We start from the raw sequence: 15,526 nt of genomic DNA, 5'->3' as shown, positions 1-15,526 counted from the left end.
GCCGTGTCTTAAAAAGCCCACTGTGCTGTAGTCACACACGGGGCAATTTCACAGTCAGCAGGGGGACCTTTCTCTCAGCTGCCTTCTCTGTAGGAGGTTGTGTTGCAGGTCTTTCTGCAGATCTGCTGGGTATCAGCTCAACCAACTGCATAACCAAATGCATTCCAGATAGATAAGCTCGACTTTGGTTTCAGCCTTTTGTATATATCAGTAAGATTGGAAGAAGCTTCCACATGTAAGCTTTGAGTGGTGCCTATGAAAGAGATGCACACTTCTATGTTGTGATGTCTGTCTGAGGCCAGCTCCTCTGTGTAGGCGGGGCTCCACGAGTAGGCTCATTATGCCTTGTTTACATGAGGCGTCTAGACGCAGACAAGACTTGTGCTGCTCTGCCAAGACAGAATGGCCCTCACAGCTACAACATCATCCAAAATGGAAATTAGCCCTCTCCAGACAGACAATGCACCAAGGAGACTGAGAATTATGGCAGGCTGTATCTAAACCAGAGCACAGCTGTGCCTGGTTTGCTTCTTCTTCTTCTTTTTTGATAAAAGACAAGAAGGCATGCAGTTTTAAAGCACTTCTGGTCTTTCAATCTTAGGTTTTCAAGTCAGCAGACAGCGGTAGCAAAGGAATGAGTCAGTGATGCCTAGTGGGTTAGAGTTAGTTATCAGCAGAACGCTACTGTGAGGAGAAAAGTCCAGAACAGATCGCTGGGGGAAGTTTAGAATAAGTGACCAACTGTTCCTGGCATTTAAAATGCACTGACTAAGTTAAGAAAGAGTTTAGGATTAGTTCATTTTTATGGACTCTGGACACCTCTTGGATGCCTTTCCAGTTCTAATACAAATCATGTGTTTTGACAAGATGGTGTCAGTTACTGGAAGTGGTAAAAAACCCCAAAACATTACACATATGCACAGGGGTACACACATTTAAATAGGATTCTTTATTGTTAATAAACATCCATATTTTCAGCCTCTTGTGAGCACAGTTTTGCTTTCCTAGCTTTTTTGGAAAACCCCGTTGTTACTTACACATTCAGAAAACAAATTAAGTCAGTGAGCGAGAGACAGAGACAGAGAGAGAGCTGCTGGGGGAGCCTGCTTGGTAGGTCCATGTGAAAAGCTTTTAAAATGTCATCTCATTTCATCCAGCTGCTACAAGGTTTATTGGCCAGAGAATACTGTGATGTGCCAGACTTCCAGAAGTCGGTAGTGAGTCAGCTAATGTGCCTGTCTACCAATAAATCCTATATCCATATTCACTCCTTTCTGCCAGGTTAAACCTCCTTTCTGTAGTAGGAATGGGCACAGTTGTTTTTTCCTGTAACCTCGCTTACTTTCTTAAAGAAACAGACAACAATCAAAACGTGTCATTTTTTAAAGAACTCTTTCTTGTGTCATTGTTATGCTTCTCCTCATATTAGTTCTAGATTTTAAGCGGGACTTGTAGAAACTTGTGATGAACCTGAGAAATGAAGTTTTACAGCAGCTCTTGCGTTGTGTTTCCACGAGGTTTACCAGTGTGCAGACTGTTTGTGATAACAACTATTCCCGCTTTCGCCTCAGCTTGACTAGTTTGATTTAATGGTCATAATAAAACATTCCTCCTGCACCTCTGGGAGAGGGCAGCAAATCTATAAAACTGTGGACTGCAATTCCAGACACTTGTCCTCCCTCCCTACCTGCCTAATCTAACTTATTATCTGATCTTGCTTACTCCTGCTAGATGCAGATGGTTCTGTTTGAGGTATTTCACAATCACTATTCTGGATAATTCAATATTTGTTTTCTCTTTTTCCTCTCAGGGGGGAAATAACGATGATTAATGTCAATTTTGTAGACCGATCTTGGTTTGAGACACAGGCAACACAAAAACTGGAAAAAAAAGCCCAAGACGTGGATCTGCCAAAGCTATTTCACGTTTGGCATATAACACACTAACCACAGGCAAACGAACGTGCTTGATGTGATTGTTACGGCTGATTGTTTAGAGAGTCGAAGCATTCCAAACTCTCTAATCCACATGAATAAACAGCCAGATTACCACAGAGTTGGTCGCGCTCCAGTCAAAAGGCCTCATGTGGTTCTGCAAAAACATATCCATCATTCATTGTCTTTGGCAAAAAACAAACAAAAAAATCTCTCAAGGCTTTTTTTCATATCGTTAAACAGACTCTGAATTTTGTTTATTTGCTATACAATTTGTCTTGGGTCACAATAGCAGGATTGTCTTTTGTTTAGGAAAGAGAGACAAAAAAACAGATCATCATTGCTCAATTAATAAAAACTGTTTGGTCTTGCTGAAAGACAAATGCTCATCGGATAAATGTTGCTCATTCCCCTCAAATGATGCTCAGAAGTTTGCCATCTGATATATATTTGAGGCACAGTGTGTTTAGGCACTTGGTGTGTGTGTGTGTGTGTGTGTGTGTGTGTGTGTGTGTGGGCAGGCAGGTGGCCAGCACTATAATGTGGGGCCTGTTGTGATTCACCTGTTTGTACATGCAAAGGTAAAAACAATGTTGTTTTTAATAGGAGCAGAACAAATCTCAATGGAGGACTGCTGTAAAAATGGGCAAAAGCATGGCACCGATCATGAAGACTGTGCATCCCTGCCCCTTATCTCTGAGTCAACCACATGCAGGTAAGCCGCTGCTGACTGCTACCTTCCTCTGTTATGTTTAAGTGTGGTAGTTTATAGACTTCCAAGCTGTTAAATGCTGCATTTCTTAAAATCATATTTTCTATCCATGGTACTGGGCCCAAGTGATTTGGCATGTGCTGGATATTAAGGAAATGTCTAAATGCCCTTAATATGAGATCACTTTACCTTACTCCCATAAATCTCTAGGCACATTATTCACTTCACGTGAGAGCAGGAAGCGCTAATAGTGATGGGATAATAACACGTCTGCTGGTAACCATAGAAGGTGTGCTGCCACAGGTTCGGGGCCTATAAGCCAAACTGATGGCAAACACATTTGCCATAGCCACTGTAAGTGATTCCAAATTTGTCTAAATTATAGTGTGAGGAGTGGAGAGGAAAAGGGGCAGGGATTTGTGGGGGTAGCAGGGTAATATTTAGGGGTGGAAAAAGGTGAGGGGGGTCAGAAGAGGGGCTGTTTCAAAACCCAGGAAATACCTTAGAGGTGAAATCCGACATAGAGGGAGGGAATAACAGGAAATCTGAGAGATTACTTCAGACACCAACGTAAGAAGAAAGAAAAAAAAACAGGAGAAAAATGGTAAAAGGAAAACAGGAGCACGCTACTGTGCCCTTAAAAGGTTCTGCAGAGGAGGTGTGTACTTTGTTGTGACTTTCGGATCTCGAGTGGTTTATGTGGAAAGAGGTTTCTGGTAAGAGATGATAAAAAAAACTTGGTTTGTTATGTTTTTTTGTCTTGTAAAACTGCAGGGAGACAGAGATCCAGACCAGGGAGGAACAGTCAACCTCCCCTCCGCTCCCTTAACTGATTGGGCAGACAGTTAGACAATACAACGAAATCTGATCTGAACAGAAACATTAAGTAAAACATATTTTTATGATAACACTCTTTTGTCAGATTGGGCTGGCTGCTTCCCAGTACTGCTTTTCCCAATTAAACAGCTATTGTCATTTTTTAAATGATTCTTGCAGAAAATTTGTGTTATGCTAATCCCTAAGGGGATCTCAGAGGTGAAGGTCAATTACGATACATCCTGTATCAAGATGTTACTCATTTTATGGTTATGGCTATTTCTCAAATCCTAACTGTGTCACCAAATTCTTAAGAAATGCAGACTGATTCTGTCCCGGTGATGTCATTGTGGCTGCAAGTAAACTACAGATACTGGCAAATGTTAGTCAGCCGATTAGGGCCCCTGCTGTTCTGCTTGTTTTGTTTGTTGTTTTTATAGGGTGTGAATGTAGGATGAGGTTTGTTTTAGTGATTTTGCTCTGCAAAAGAATATGGAGATATTTTTTGGACAAATGTGCAGCTTGGGACTAAAATCTTTGGTTTAACCTCTTGGGTGTTAAACAATCTGAACAGACCTCAGAGAGCTGTCAGCATTGCAAACACAATGTCCATCGTTGAGCTCATTCTAGACATACTCAGCCCAGTCATTCGTCAGTTTTCAGTGTGACATGAGATCCCCTTTAGGCTCGCCTCGGGCCGATTTTAATGAGCTGCACTTCTAAGACAGATTTGCTTTGCCGTAAGCCAATTATTGATAGAGCGGAGAGTAAATGCACCACCTGTGTTTTGTGTTTTTTCTTGCTGACAGGATAGTGCAGGAGCAGTGCTGTGTAACAGTGCTCGAGGATAAAATGTGCACCAATGGTATCAACATTGCCAAAGACCAGGGGGCCTGCGATTCTTTATTCACCAACACCTGCGACACCAAGACTACAAAGGTGTGTTTGTATGAGTGTACATGAGTGTTTTGCTAATAGAAATGACAAAACAGAAAAGTAAATCACCAAAAAACTTCTTTCACCACTTTGTTGGACGATGATTATGGCAAGTGATTGATGAGAGCAGTGTTGTACATCTCTATGTGTGTGGGTGTGTGTGGGAGTGTGTGTGTGTTGTGCAGCAGGATGAGGCATGTCACTGTAGGGAGGAATGAAACTTGTTGCTAGATTATAAATTAAACTGTGACTGTGGAATATTTCACCAGCCCATATCCAAGCACTAAGCACCTTTCAGATTTGAAATGCTTCTTAACCAAACTCAGGCAAATTCTTGCCTTTATTTTCATTCTATATGTACTATATACACAGTATATACAGTGTTTTTGGCAAAAAATCTTGAATTACCCTTGGTTTCCTTATGTTTTGCTTCCAAGAAGCTAGACTTTCTTGTAATTTTAAGTCCCTTTTCCATTAGTAGCTACTCAGGTTGGCACGCCACGGTTTGCAGGGTTTTCCATTAGATGGAAGTACCTGGTACCAGGACTTTTTTAGTAGCGATTCCTCTGGGGATCCAAGCGATCTGAGCAATCCAAAAATGTGTCATCAACAGACTGTATGCCACCGACTGGCTGGTCAGTGGTGTAACTCGATGAGTAATGAGGGTGTCTCCTTCAGGAAAATCAAAACCACCACTAAAGTCAACCTTTAGAAACAAAAGGACCAAAACAGTGAAGATGATTAGGCATAGCTATTGCACCAAACATCAACATTATAGAGAAATGTTCCCATTTGTTTTAAATTGAAATAAATAGTCATTTAATGGGGTTACAATCCAATATAACCCCATTCTTAGTGAGCTTTATAACTAGCATGAAAATTTGTACTTTTACACAAAACTAGGCTTGTGTAAGTTCTGCTTCCATCTTTGATTACAGATTTAAATGTGTTCTTTTTCTCACCTTCATTAGTTCCCTTTAACTGGTTTTATGTCTTTCAGAAGTATTTTGATAAATTACTTAATAAAGAAATTGGTCTAGAATTTCTATCCTTTAACAGTTTAGTTGTGATCTACTATATACTGCATAGAAGCTTTTAAAGGTGTTGTAGCCCCACACAGCCACCGCATGCTACAAATATGCTTTAAAATAAAATTAGCAGCGTAGCTCTGATGAGGGAAAATGAGCTGATTACTTTCCATATTTACCAGAACCTCTTCTATGCTGGCAAACATCGGCTGCTCTGTGTTCCTCTCTCTGCTGCTGCTGCTGGCATGGCTGCCAGCATGCTATGATGATGCACTTACAAAAATAATTTTCTCTACAGTGCTTTCAAGTTGTTTTACAAAGTTTCTCCTGTCACACCCTTTTTGTGAAATTAAAATGCTTAAAATCTGGAGCGTCTTTAGTAGCGCGAAAACAATATGAGAATAACACCACCACGGGGTTGCAACACATAACAACAATGCTCAGTGGCTAGTGGAGCTAAGAGAAGACCACAGCAACTTCCCTGAACAGGATCCAGTAACCATCACAGCGGCAGACATCCAAGAAAGAGTCTCAAGCATGAAGCGTTAGACAGTACCTGGCCCTGACATGAGTCACACTTACGGGCTAAAGAAAGTAACTGTAACTCTATGAGCATCTGGCAGCACAAATGAACCAAGTGGCTGGTATAGTATACAGGAATATGGCCTGGAAGTCCTGAGGTCAAAATAGGTCACGTCCCCAAGGATGATTGAGAAATGCATTGACAAACTGGTGATGACTAACCAACCGGACATAGTAGCCGTGGACACGAAGAGAAAGACAGCTGTGGACCTTCCCAACATCAGGAAGAAGGAACACGAGAAGCTTGAGAAAAATATGCACATTTTCAAATATGCTTAAAATCTCTAGGTGCTTACATAGTGTGAAAATATGTCTCAAATGTGCAAAACTCCACAAACACTCCACAAAAATCATTTACTTGATATGGAGGACGTCAGATTGACAAGAAAGAAATCAGGACTGTGGGTGGCTTATTCTATAACTCCGAACTTCAAATAATCTGTGTGTTCTCAAGGAAAAAGACAGCACGTCGATGCGAGATGGACAGAACAAAATGTACGTTTAAATGATAAATAATGACAATATCTGTGAAAATAATGTTGTACTTTCTCTAAGCAGTCAGAGAGAAGAAAAGGGGATTTGCTTCAATGTGCTGTCTGGATAAGGTTTATGTTTTCAATTTAGAAACTGCATTATTGTGTTTTGTAAGATTTGCAGCGATGATAGCAGAATGCTGTATTGATGTTTCACATATGAAACTAATAAAAAGGCCACTTACTCTAAGCAAGCATGGGAGAAGCAAGAAAAAGCTGCACAAAAACAAGATATAAAGCAGTTGTGTGTGCGAACTGTTCAGGAGTGTGTTTGTGTGCTTGTTGTGAGTGGTTTACACTAAAAGAGTCCTAAGAACAAAACGTTTTCTAGCAGTCAAGGCCACACAGGCATATACCCACACATAAACAAGCACACACAAACAAACACAGAGAGTAGCAGTCAGCCACTACTGGTACACAACTCTTACAGTTGCTCTCCTTGGCGTGTGTTCAGTCTTGCAGTCGCTACAAACGCTGCACGTGTGCACCACCGCACACACAGTCAGATTCCAGCTGCATAACCAAATTGCCAAAACATGCCCATCTGTCACAATCCCCACCTTTCTTGTCCATAACTGACATTACCGGGCTGTCATAATGATTGACTGAGCATGCATTAAGGAGAGGGGGGTTGATGTCATCTCATCACTGTCTCCCTCTGTGTTCTCTTTTTCTAACTGACTGACTGCCTTTCTGGTCCCGTCTGAAGCCTGCCAGTTGGCGTATTGTCTCAAAAAAGCTCTTTTTCTGTCTGTCTGGTTGATTGAGAGCTTGGCTGTCTGTCTAAAGCAACTTATTCTCAGCTGTCACTTTAAAAGGCTGTCTCACTTCTTTAACCAACCAGCATACCAACCCTCTGTCAGCTATTCTTCGTTTTTGTTTTACCTCTGCTGGTACACAATATCCTGAAAAGATCTGTATTTTGTTTTCTTTCAATTATTTGCACATTTTTCATGTCTATCCTTCTAAGTTCTCTAATACTGTGTTGTATGCTGTTTTCGATAGATGTGCTGTGACTGTTGTACTCTGGGTAAAACAGCCCATGAGCTTGGCCTATCCTGTGACCACAACCTATCTGTTGGCCATCAGTGCAATCTGGTGTCCCGGGCCTGCTGTGTGGAAGGAGCCACAGCGCATCAGAGAGAACGTGGGTAAAACATGTGATCCTGCAGGAGGCAGTTTCTTTTATTGTTTTTTTTTTTTTAAATAAAACAAACAAAATATGTAATTTAAAGTAGAGTGGGCATAAAAAAGTGGATTAAAGTAAGTGAAAACCTATGCAAGTCAACAAAATAATTAGAAGTAGAAATAGGAGGACTACTGGTGTCAAACATAAGACTACACCGCCCCCTAGTGGACGCTTATGGTCATCGCATGCTCATTTTCTTAGCTCATAATATAAAGCAGCTTAGGTTCAGCTACTGAGCATTAATGTGGAAATGGGTAAGATTCAGCATGCTGATTATGAGCTTGTGGACTGGATAAAATAAGGAATTTAATGACCATCAAAGTCAGAAGTTCACTAGTAGCACAATGTTGTGCCAAATGATTTCATGCATAAGGTATGAAAGCATGAATAAGCATGCTTTTTTCTCTCTCTTGCAGTGCCTAACAAGGACGAGACAACTGAAAATGGAGATTCAGCATTAAATAATCAGTGCAATGGTAAAGCACAATAAAAGCTAACAATTATGATTTCTGCACTTGCGTTAAAAAGCGCGGATCAGATATCAATGTTTCTGTGGTGCCTCTCAGGGAAGTGTGCTCATCGCTGTGTGGGGAATGACACTTGTGCCTGTTTCAAAGGCTATAAACTCAAACCAGATGGAAAGAGCTGTGAGGGTAAGCTCCTTTTGTATTGTTATATATATGTAATGATTTCAGTCTTATATTTTAATATCAGGACTGTTTTTGGTGATAAAGGAAATACTTTTCTACTAGAAAAGACTAACACAACAGAGCCTCAGCAGGAGACGTGATGTATTCCTTTACTGTCTATCCTGTTTTTTCGCAGACATCAACGAGTGTTTGGTGGGAGCCAGCAACTGTCGGGGAGGAGAGCGTTGCATCAACACGGAGGGCTCGTTCCGTTGCCAGAGAGAAGTCAGCTGTGGAACAGGATATGAGCTCACTGACAGCAACAACTGCAAAGGTCTCTGCTGTTTGTAGGGAGACATTGATCTGCTGTATTTTTTTTGACTGCTATTCATAGCGTGTTGACAGGCAATTCTTCTGTGATGTCTTTATCCAGATATTGATGAGTGTGAGACCGGTATCCATAACTGTGGACCGCAGTTTCAATGCCAAAACACCCAGGGGTCGTTCCGTTGTCTGCCCAAAGTTCAGTGTGGATCTGGCTTTATCCAGGATGCTCTTGGAAACTGTATTGGTAAGCATTAGCACCAAAAGATTTATTGTGGCCAAGCATCCCATACAGAGCTCTGCTGCCATTTATGATCTTTACTTGAGCACTTGTAAGGACATTGAGATTCTTAATTGCTTTCCTCAAAATGTCCTCATATTAATGTAAATTTCAAAATATTTAACAATATGATGACTGGCATATGCTCTTTAATAAATTAACATCATTAAGACTTCTGTTCTTGAAGCCTTAAGTCAGTTAAATTTCCAGCTATGTAATTAGACTTAGGTCTTTTTGGGGCTCGCTATTAAACTCAAACCTGTCCTCATCATTATGGTCAAATTTGATTTATCAATTATTTATTTTATTGACTTAAATAAAAAAAATGTTTTTAGCTCATCATGCAATAAATTACCTGGTGTAAGGTTAATCACTGCCATCATTACATTGATTGAGAGGAGCCAAATTATAGACAGAGGACTAATTAGGAAACAAGACCAGGTTAAATCAAGGCAATCAGGGCCTCATTACACGAGAAGACAAACAGCTGAAAGGAATGACACACACAAGGAATAGAAATGATCCAATTAAAATAGGAACTGAAAAAGAAGACAAGTCAAGGAAACTAAGACAGATAAACGGGTCACAAAAAGAAGGAATTGATCATGTAACAATATAAGACATGATAAGAAAAAAATATAATAGAAACCTTGGAACATCAGGACATTTTTAAAATTTAGAGTAACATCTGTGTCATCTGTGCTCCTGTTTTCAGATATAAATGAATGTGTTAGCCAGACAGGTCCATGCAACAGGGGGCAGATCTGTGTCAACACAGTGGGCTCGTACACCTGCCAGAGGAACTCGGTTAACTGCGGTCGAGGATACCACCTCAATGAAGAGGGCACACGCTGCGTTGGTACGGAAGGGCTCATCATGCCTACATGCAAAGTGTCTTACTAGCCTACCTGCGGTGGATATCATGGTGTTCTCTGTCGCTTGCACCCCTGCTTACAGATATCGATGAGTGTAAGACTACTGAAAACGTCTGTGGAGGTCATGCGTGCCTCAACATGTTGGGGTCTTACCGATGTGAGTGTGAAGCTGGCTACATGTTCAATAGCATCACTCGGCTTTGTGAAGGTAAACTGTTTTTTGTTTTTTTTTGTTTTTTTTCTTTTGCTTTGCGTTCTTACGTTGGTAGCTAAATCCAAGTGTATCCTGAGCATGTAAATGCCCACAGCATGTATGTGTGTGTACTACTTCTAGTTAAAATAAGCATTGAAGTCACAATTTCAGCTTCTTACTTTGTCAGTTTTGGACTTTTTGTCTTAGATGTCAATGAATGCAGGCATTACCCTGGTCGTCTGTGTGCTCATAAGTGTGAGAACACTTTGGGATCCTACAAATGTAGCTGCACTACAGGCTTCGCGTTAGCTGCTGATGGCAGAAATTGTGATGGTAAGACAATCAAGTAATTTGGGAGACTTTATAGAGCCTAGATACTGTTGACTAGACAGAGAGTTTATGTGGGCGGATGTGGATCTGGTAATCAGAATCTTTGTGGATCCATCTCCTGCTCCCCATGCATTCCTAAATGCGTTTTTGCCCCCGATGCATCTAACGGCGTGTTGGTCTGAATGTCAGATTCTTTTTTTTTTTTCTTTTTTTTTTAAAAGAAGAAAGGTGCCATATAGTATAAGGGACAGTCAATAACATGTCTCCCCTCTGACTTACACAATAGAAATCCTGCATGATCTGACATCCCAGTGATCTGACAACAAAGAGATAACCGATACACCTAGATACCCCTGTGTACACTGGGGTACACGTTCAAGTCTAACTTAAGAAATATGTTGCTGTATATCTTCAGCCTACGTAGCATTTTACCAGTCATCAATCTAGGAGTCATATTTTTTAGGTAGCTTTCATAGTTACTTGTTCTTTATCCATAAATAGGTAAATATTGCATTACAGACACATGCACGCATACATTTTGATGCTAACTTTGATACTTTCTCTGTGCAGATTTGAACGAGTGTGAGAGCACCCCATGTAGTCAAGAGTGCGCCAATGTGTACGGTTCCTACCAGTGTTACTGCCGCCGTGGCTACCAGCTCAGTGACCTAGATGGCACTACTTGTGAAGGTAAAGTTGAAGCATGTGAACTGCAACTGATACTCAGTTTAATTCAGTTGAAATTTTATTCTATAGCACCAAATCACAACCTCGAGGCACATTGTAAGGTAAAGACCCTACAATAAAAGAAGGATAGCAGAAAAAAACAGAAAAAAGCCTTATAATCAGATGACCTCCTATTAGCAAGCACTTGGCAATGGTGAGAAGGAAAAACTCCCTTTTAACAGGAAGAAACATCTGCCAGAACCCAGGGCGGCCATCTGCTGTGACGAGTTGGGGGTATTAGCCGAATTTCCACAAATAGGAACATTCAAACATGCAGATCAGCCTTGAATTTTTCTAGACATGACCTGACAGAGACGTATGTGAGAACGCTAATGTGTGGCACATATGGATCAGACATTAATGGTGGTTGGCCATCCTTATTATGTGTATATAAATAAAATGAATGTGTTACAAATTCACCTTTTTTTTTTTTTTTTTTTTTTTTTTTTGACGTTTCCAGATATAGATGAATGTGCCCTGCCCACCGGAGGTCACATTTGCTCCTACCGCTGTCACAACACGCCTGGCAGTTTCCACTGTTCCTGCCCCGTCAATGGCTACACCTTGGCGGTAAACGGGCGCAGCTGCCAGGGTGAGCTCTCTGTAATGTCATGTTGCAGTCATGTGGCGTTTGTTGGAGACCCTTTTTCCCCAACTTTGGGAAAAAAAATCATGTTAGTGACTTTTAAAACCCTTTTTTGTCTTTCAGATATTGATGAATGTGTGACAGGAAGCCATACGTGCACAGAGAATCAAAGCTGCTTCAATGTACAGGGAGGATTCAGATGCCTGTCTTTCGAGTGTCCGAACAATTACAGACGGGTCGGAGAGACGTGAGTATTTGAACTGGTGCAGATTCTTTGCTGAGCAGGGACATGTTTATGAACAGGCATAACTATGATTGTGCTCTCTGTGTTACGACAGAATTAAATTGAATGAGTTTACCCTTATTACACATTAAAACAAATTCGTAAAAATATAGTAAATTTCACATTTTTTTCATGCATTTTTTTTAACCACATATTTAATTTTAGCATTTATCAATTACTATTTATGGACCATCACCATTTTAAAAAAAAAAAAAAAAAAAAAAAGGCAGAAAATTACTAATTGCCAGGACATTTTCTGTTTTGTTACATAGTTTCATGCAACACTCAAAGAACACGGTCTGTGCTCCATATAGTTAAATTTGAAACAGTCACCATCTAAAGAGCTTTAAGTTTACATATCAGGCTTTTTAAAGCACTCCTGGTTTGTATATGGATCAGAGCCCCTGCATGTCCAGTATGCTCAATGCTGGAATGATTTCAGTATGAATCTGGCTGTAGCATGTTTTGCTGTTTCCGAGTGATGACATGCACATGGGCGTTTTTCAGTTTAATTTTGGCGCACATGACGATGACAATGTGTACACCCACACCCTTGTTTGGAGGCACCCAGTGACAGAACGTTTTGCATGATCCTAAAGAGGGCACTATAACTGAAAGTGATAATTCCTTTCTCTGCATGCCATGCACGGCAAATGAAATTTTCACCTGATCTCCCTTTCTCTTTCTCTCTTTGCCCGTTTTGTTCCGTCTTGTCCCGTCCTGCCTCCGATCTTTTTTTTTTTTCTTTTGCAGTCGATGCGAACGCTTGCTTTGCAATGAGTCTGTCCAGTGCCTGACCATGCCCCTGAGAATAACCTACTACTACCTCACCTTCCCCACCAACATCCCCATCTTCACCACCATCTTCCGCATGGGCCCCTCCCACACCGTGCCTGGCGATGACATCCAGATTGCTATCACAGCTGGCAACGAGGGCGGCTTCTTCAGAACTGAGCAGATGCCCACTGGTGGTGTGATGTCAGTGGCAAAGCTCATCAACAAGCCAGAGGACTTTGAGCTGTCTCTGGAACTGAGGCTGCGCCGCTATGGCACAATCACTACATACCTGGCTAAAGTGCTGGTGTTTGTTACCCAGGAGGAGCCCAGAGTACCTTATAATCCCCTACTAGAATAAACAAAAGGGATTCATAGGTTTGCACAAGTTTTTACCCCCTTAAAATGGATGTGGCATATTAACTTAATCTCACTAAGAAATCAGAAAAATTGCAAAATGCATGCAAGAGTAAAGGATGGTGATGCAATATAGCCTGCTATATATTAATGATTACACAAGTTAAGTATAGTTGGAGCATGTACAGGTAAAAATATAATTCTAATTTTCATGAGTTTCTGACAAGTGCAGGGCTTTCAGGGCTACTGCTGGTCCAAAACTATGGTACCGCTGTCCCCTTTATCTTGTCTGCTATTGAGGCTTTTTTCTACTACAGTTTTTTAAATGAATGAACTCAAATACTACTCTGTCTCCTAATAAATGCACATTTAACATGGCACATTATTTTTTAATGACACTGTAAAATACATTAATCAGAAGAAAAACAATCACAATTTGTAGTTGTATAGCAGTACACACAATAAAGCTTTTGTTTTAAACAAAAAAACATGTGGATTATTATTCAGGAGTTTATATTAGGACCAACTGAATGCATCTTTTTAGGTGAGGCATTGTCAAAGAAGCCACTGTAGGTGGCGTTCTAGGTCAGTGTAACTCTCAAAATGGTAACAACCCAAGTCTGCCGACAACTGAGTGTAATTTGATGATGGTTGCATGATAAAGTCTGACATTTTGCAGTATTTTATGGTTTATGTGCTGGATGAACAGTTTTCTATTAAAACTGCAATAGAAATAACACATGTTCAAGTTAAAACCAGTGTTTGATAATGGTGCTTTGTGGGGTTTAATCAAATACAGCAAAGGGAGCAGTTGGAATGTGAGGCTAAGTCACAGATGGAGGCATGAAGATTTCCCCTCACAAAGTTTCATATTACTATTATTCCAGTAGTTTCAGAACATTGCGTATATTCTGTTTTGTCATTAAAAAAAAAGTCCTTCAATTACAAGAAAGTGTTTTAGTATTTTAAACATTTTAGTGCTAAACAGCATTTATTAATGTTATTAGATGCCATTAAAGTTAATTTTCTTGTTTTTTTTAAAGGGTTTCCTGCATTATATCTGCAAACATATGTGCAAACCAGGCTGTATTTTTTTCTTTAACATTGGCTTAAAAAAAACTGTTAAAAATCGCAAACAGCAAAACCTTCAGTCACTAACGACACGTAATATATAAAGTACTTAGAGTGACTCCACTCCTTCAAATTCCAGTAAGCCAGACTGACACCAGACTTTGCATTGTTACTCCTGCTTCCCAAATGTCACTTACCATTACCAGTGATTTTTTTCGTGCACATCTCTTTAGCTCCCGTTGCACAGATTTCCACTGCATACTGCGGGTGCAAACCCCAACACAGACAGACAATTCCAAATGAAGGCTGAGTAAGTGACATGAGAAGAGATGCAGTGGGAAAGGAGAGGGGAAATGTGCACCAGCGGAGATTATAAATAGCTTGACATGCTGTGAGGGTGCTGCCTGAGCGGCTGTGGCTTTTAATAACTGTAAATGCAGATTTCTCAGGTTCCTCCTGTCCCGAACGTTTGGGCTAGTAAGGATGCACTTGGTCCCTGTTGGGGATAGCCTTAAAATAAGAGTCTAGTGGCGTACAGGAGTTTTTTCCTCCCCTTTTGACATTGAGTTATGGGGCTCTGGGCTCTGGCCGGTGGTCTGAACAATTTGCGGTACAGCAACATCACCGCGCACAAAATGAATGATGCCCTGCAGTGTTTGTGTTGGGGCGTTATCAATGTGCTGACTATAAATAATAATTACCAAAAAAATAAAAGGCCCTACACTTGACCAGAAGACTTTCATCCAAAAAAGTCTGTTTTTCTTTCTGGTCTGAGAATATTGGGGTTTTTTTCTCCTGGGCTGGGCCACGTGAGGCATGGGGACATGGAGAAGGCGCGCATATGTTCATGTGTGTCCAAGTGTGTGTGCATGAAATAAATGCACACATATTCACAAATGAAGACGTAGAAGTTTTTTTTGTTTTTACACTGAACTGTAATTACATTGAGCTGATGCCTCTGCTTTGAAGAGCCCATCTGAGTGTAAAAGGGTTAGGGTTGGGGGGGGCAGTTCACTCTAGGTCATTATCTTCTCATAAATTTACTCTCTACCCCAACAGCTTTCACCTCATCCTCTAGAGCCCCACTTGGGTCTTTCTGCAGCTCAGGCCGTGGTATTATAAACTAGGAGAACATTTTGTGGGTTTGGCCCAGAGCAGAGCAAAACCTGGACCCGCCGCTAATTGCTAATTACAAGCCCCTACCCAGTGGTGGCTTGACTTTTTGTCAGGGGCTTCTCTCCTCGCTCTCCATGAAAGGAGCCCTGCAACCCAAGCTTGGGCTTGAGCTTTGAGCTGCAGCAGATAGGTCCCCCGAGGAGCGCCAGAGATCCACGGGCATGACTCACAGTGTGGCTATATGGCTGCCAT

General features: G+C 41.0%; 1 protein-coding gene across 3 annotated transcripts in view; it reads left to right on the top strand.

Annotated features, from left to right (window-relative positions):
- Positions 1-15,526, top strand: part of fbln1 (fibulin 1) — a 32,014-nt gene that overhangs the window by 1,888 nt on the left and 14,600 nt on the right. For 2 of the 3 annotated variants that reach the window (XM_042223189.1, XM_005927829.3), the window contains 13 exons: positions 2,541-2,649; positions 4,272-4,401; positions 7,547-7,688; positions 8,147-8,206; positions 8,297-8,383; positions 8,556-8,693; positions 8,793-8,930; positions 9,679-9,822; positions 9,921-10,046; positions 10,239-10,364; positions 10,932-11,051; positions 11,548-11,679; positions 11,797-11,920. In XM_042223189.1, coding sequence (XP_042079123.1) covers positions 2,541-2,649; positions 4,272-4,401; positions 7,547-7,688; positions 8,147-8,206; positions 8,297-8,383; positions 8,556-8,693; positions 8,793-8,930; positions 9,679-9,822; positions 9,921-10,046; positions 10,239-10,364; positions 10,932-11,051; positions 11,548-11,679; positions 11,797-11,920 — 1,576 coding nt within the window. Of the gene's footprint in view, positions 1-2,540; positions 2,650-4,271; positions 4,402-7,546; positions 7,689-8,146; positions 8,207-8,296; positions 8,384-8,555; positions 8,694-8,792; positions 8,931-9,678; positions 9,823-9,920; positions 10,047-10,238; positions 10,365-10,931; positions 11,052-11,547; positions 11,680-11,796; positions 11,921-12,709; positions 14,027-15,526 lie in introns of those variants that run through there. The other variant, XM_005927830.3, reaches the window with a different exon arrangement.

This window comes from Haplochromis burtoni, unplaced genomic scaffold (genome assembly GCF_018398535.1).
Source record: "Haplochromis burtoni strain Fernald_Lab_line unplaced genomic scaffold, NCSU_Asbu1 Contig_104, whole genome shotgun sequence".
NCBI lineage: Eukaryota > Metazoa > Chordata > Actinopteri > Cichliformes > Cichlidae > Haplochromis > Haplochromis burtoni.
This window is presented reverse-complemented; position numbering and strand designations above follow the sequence as displayed.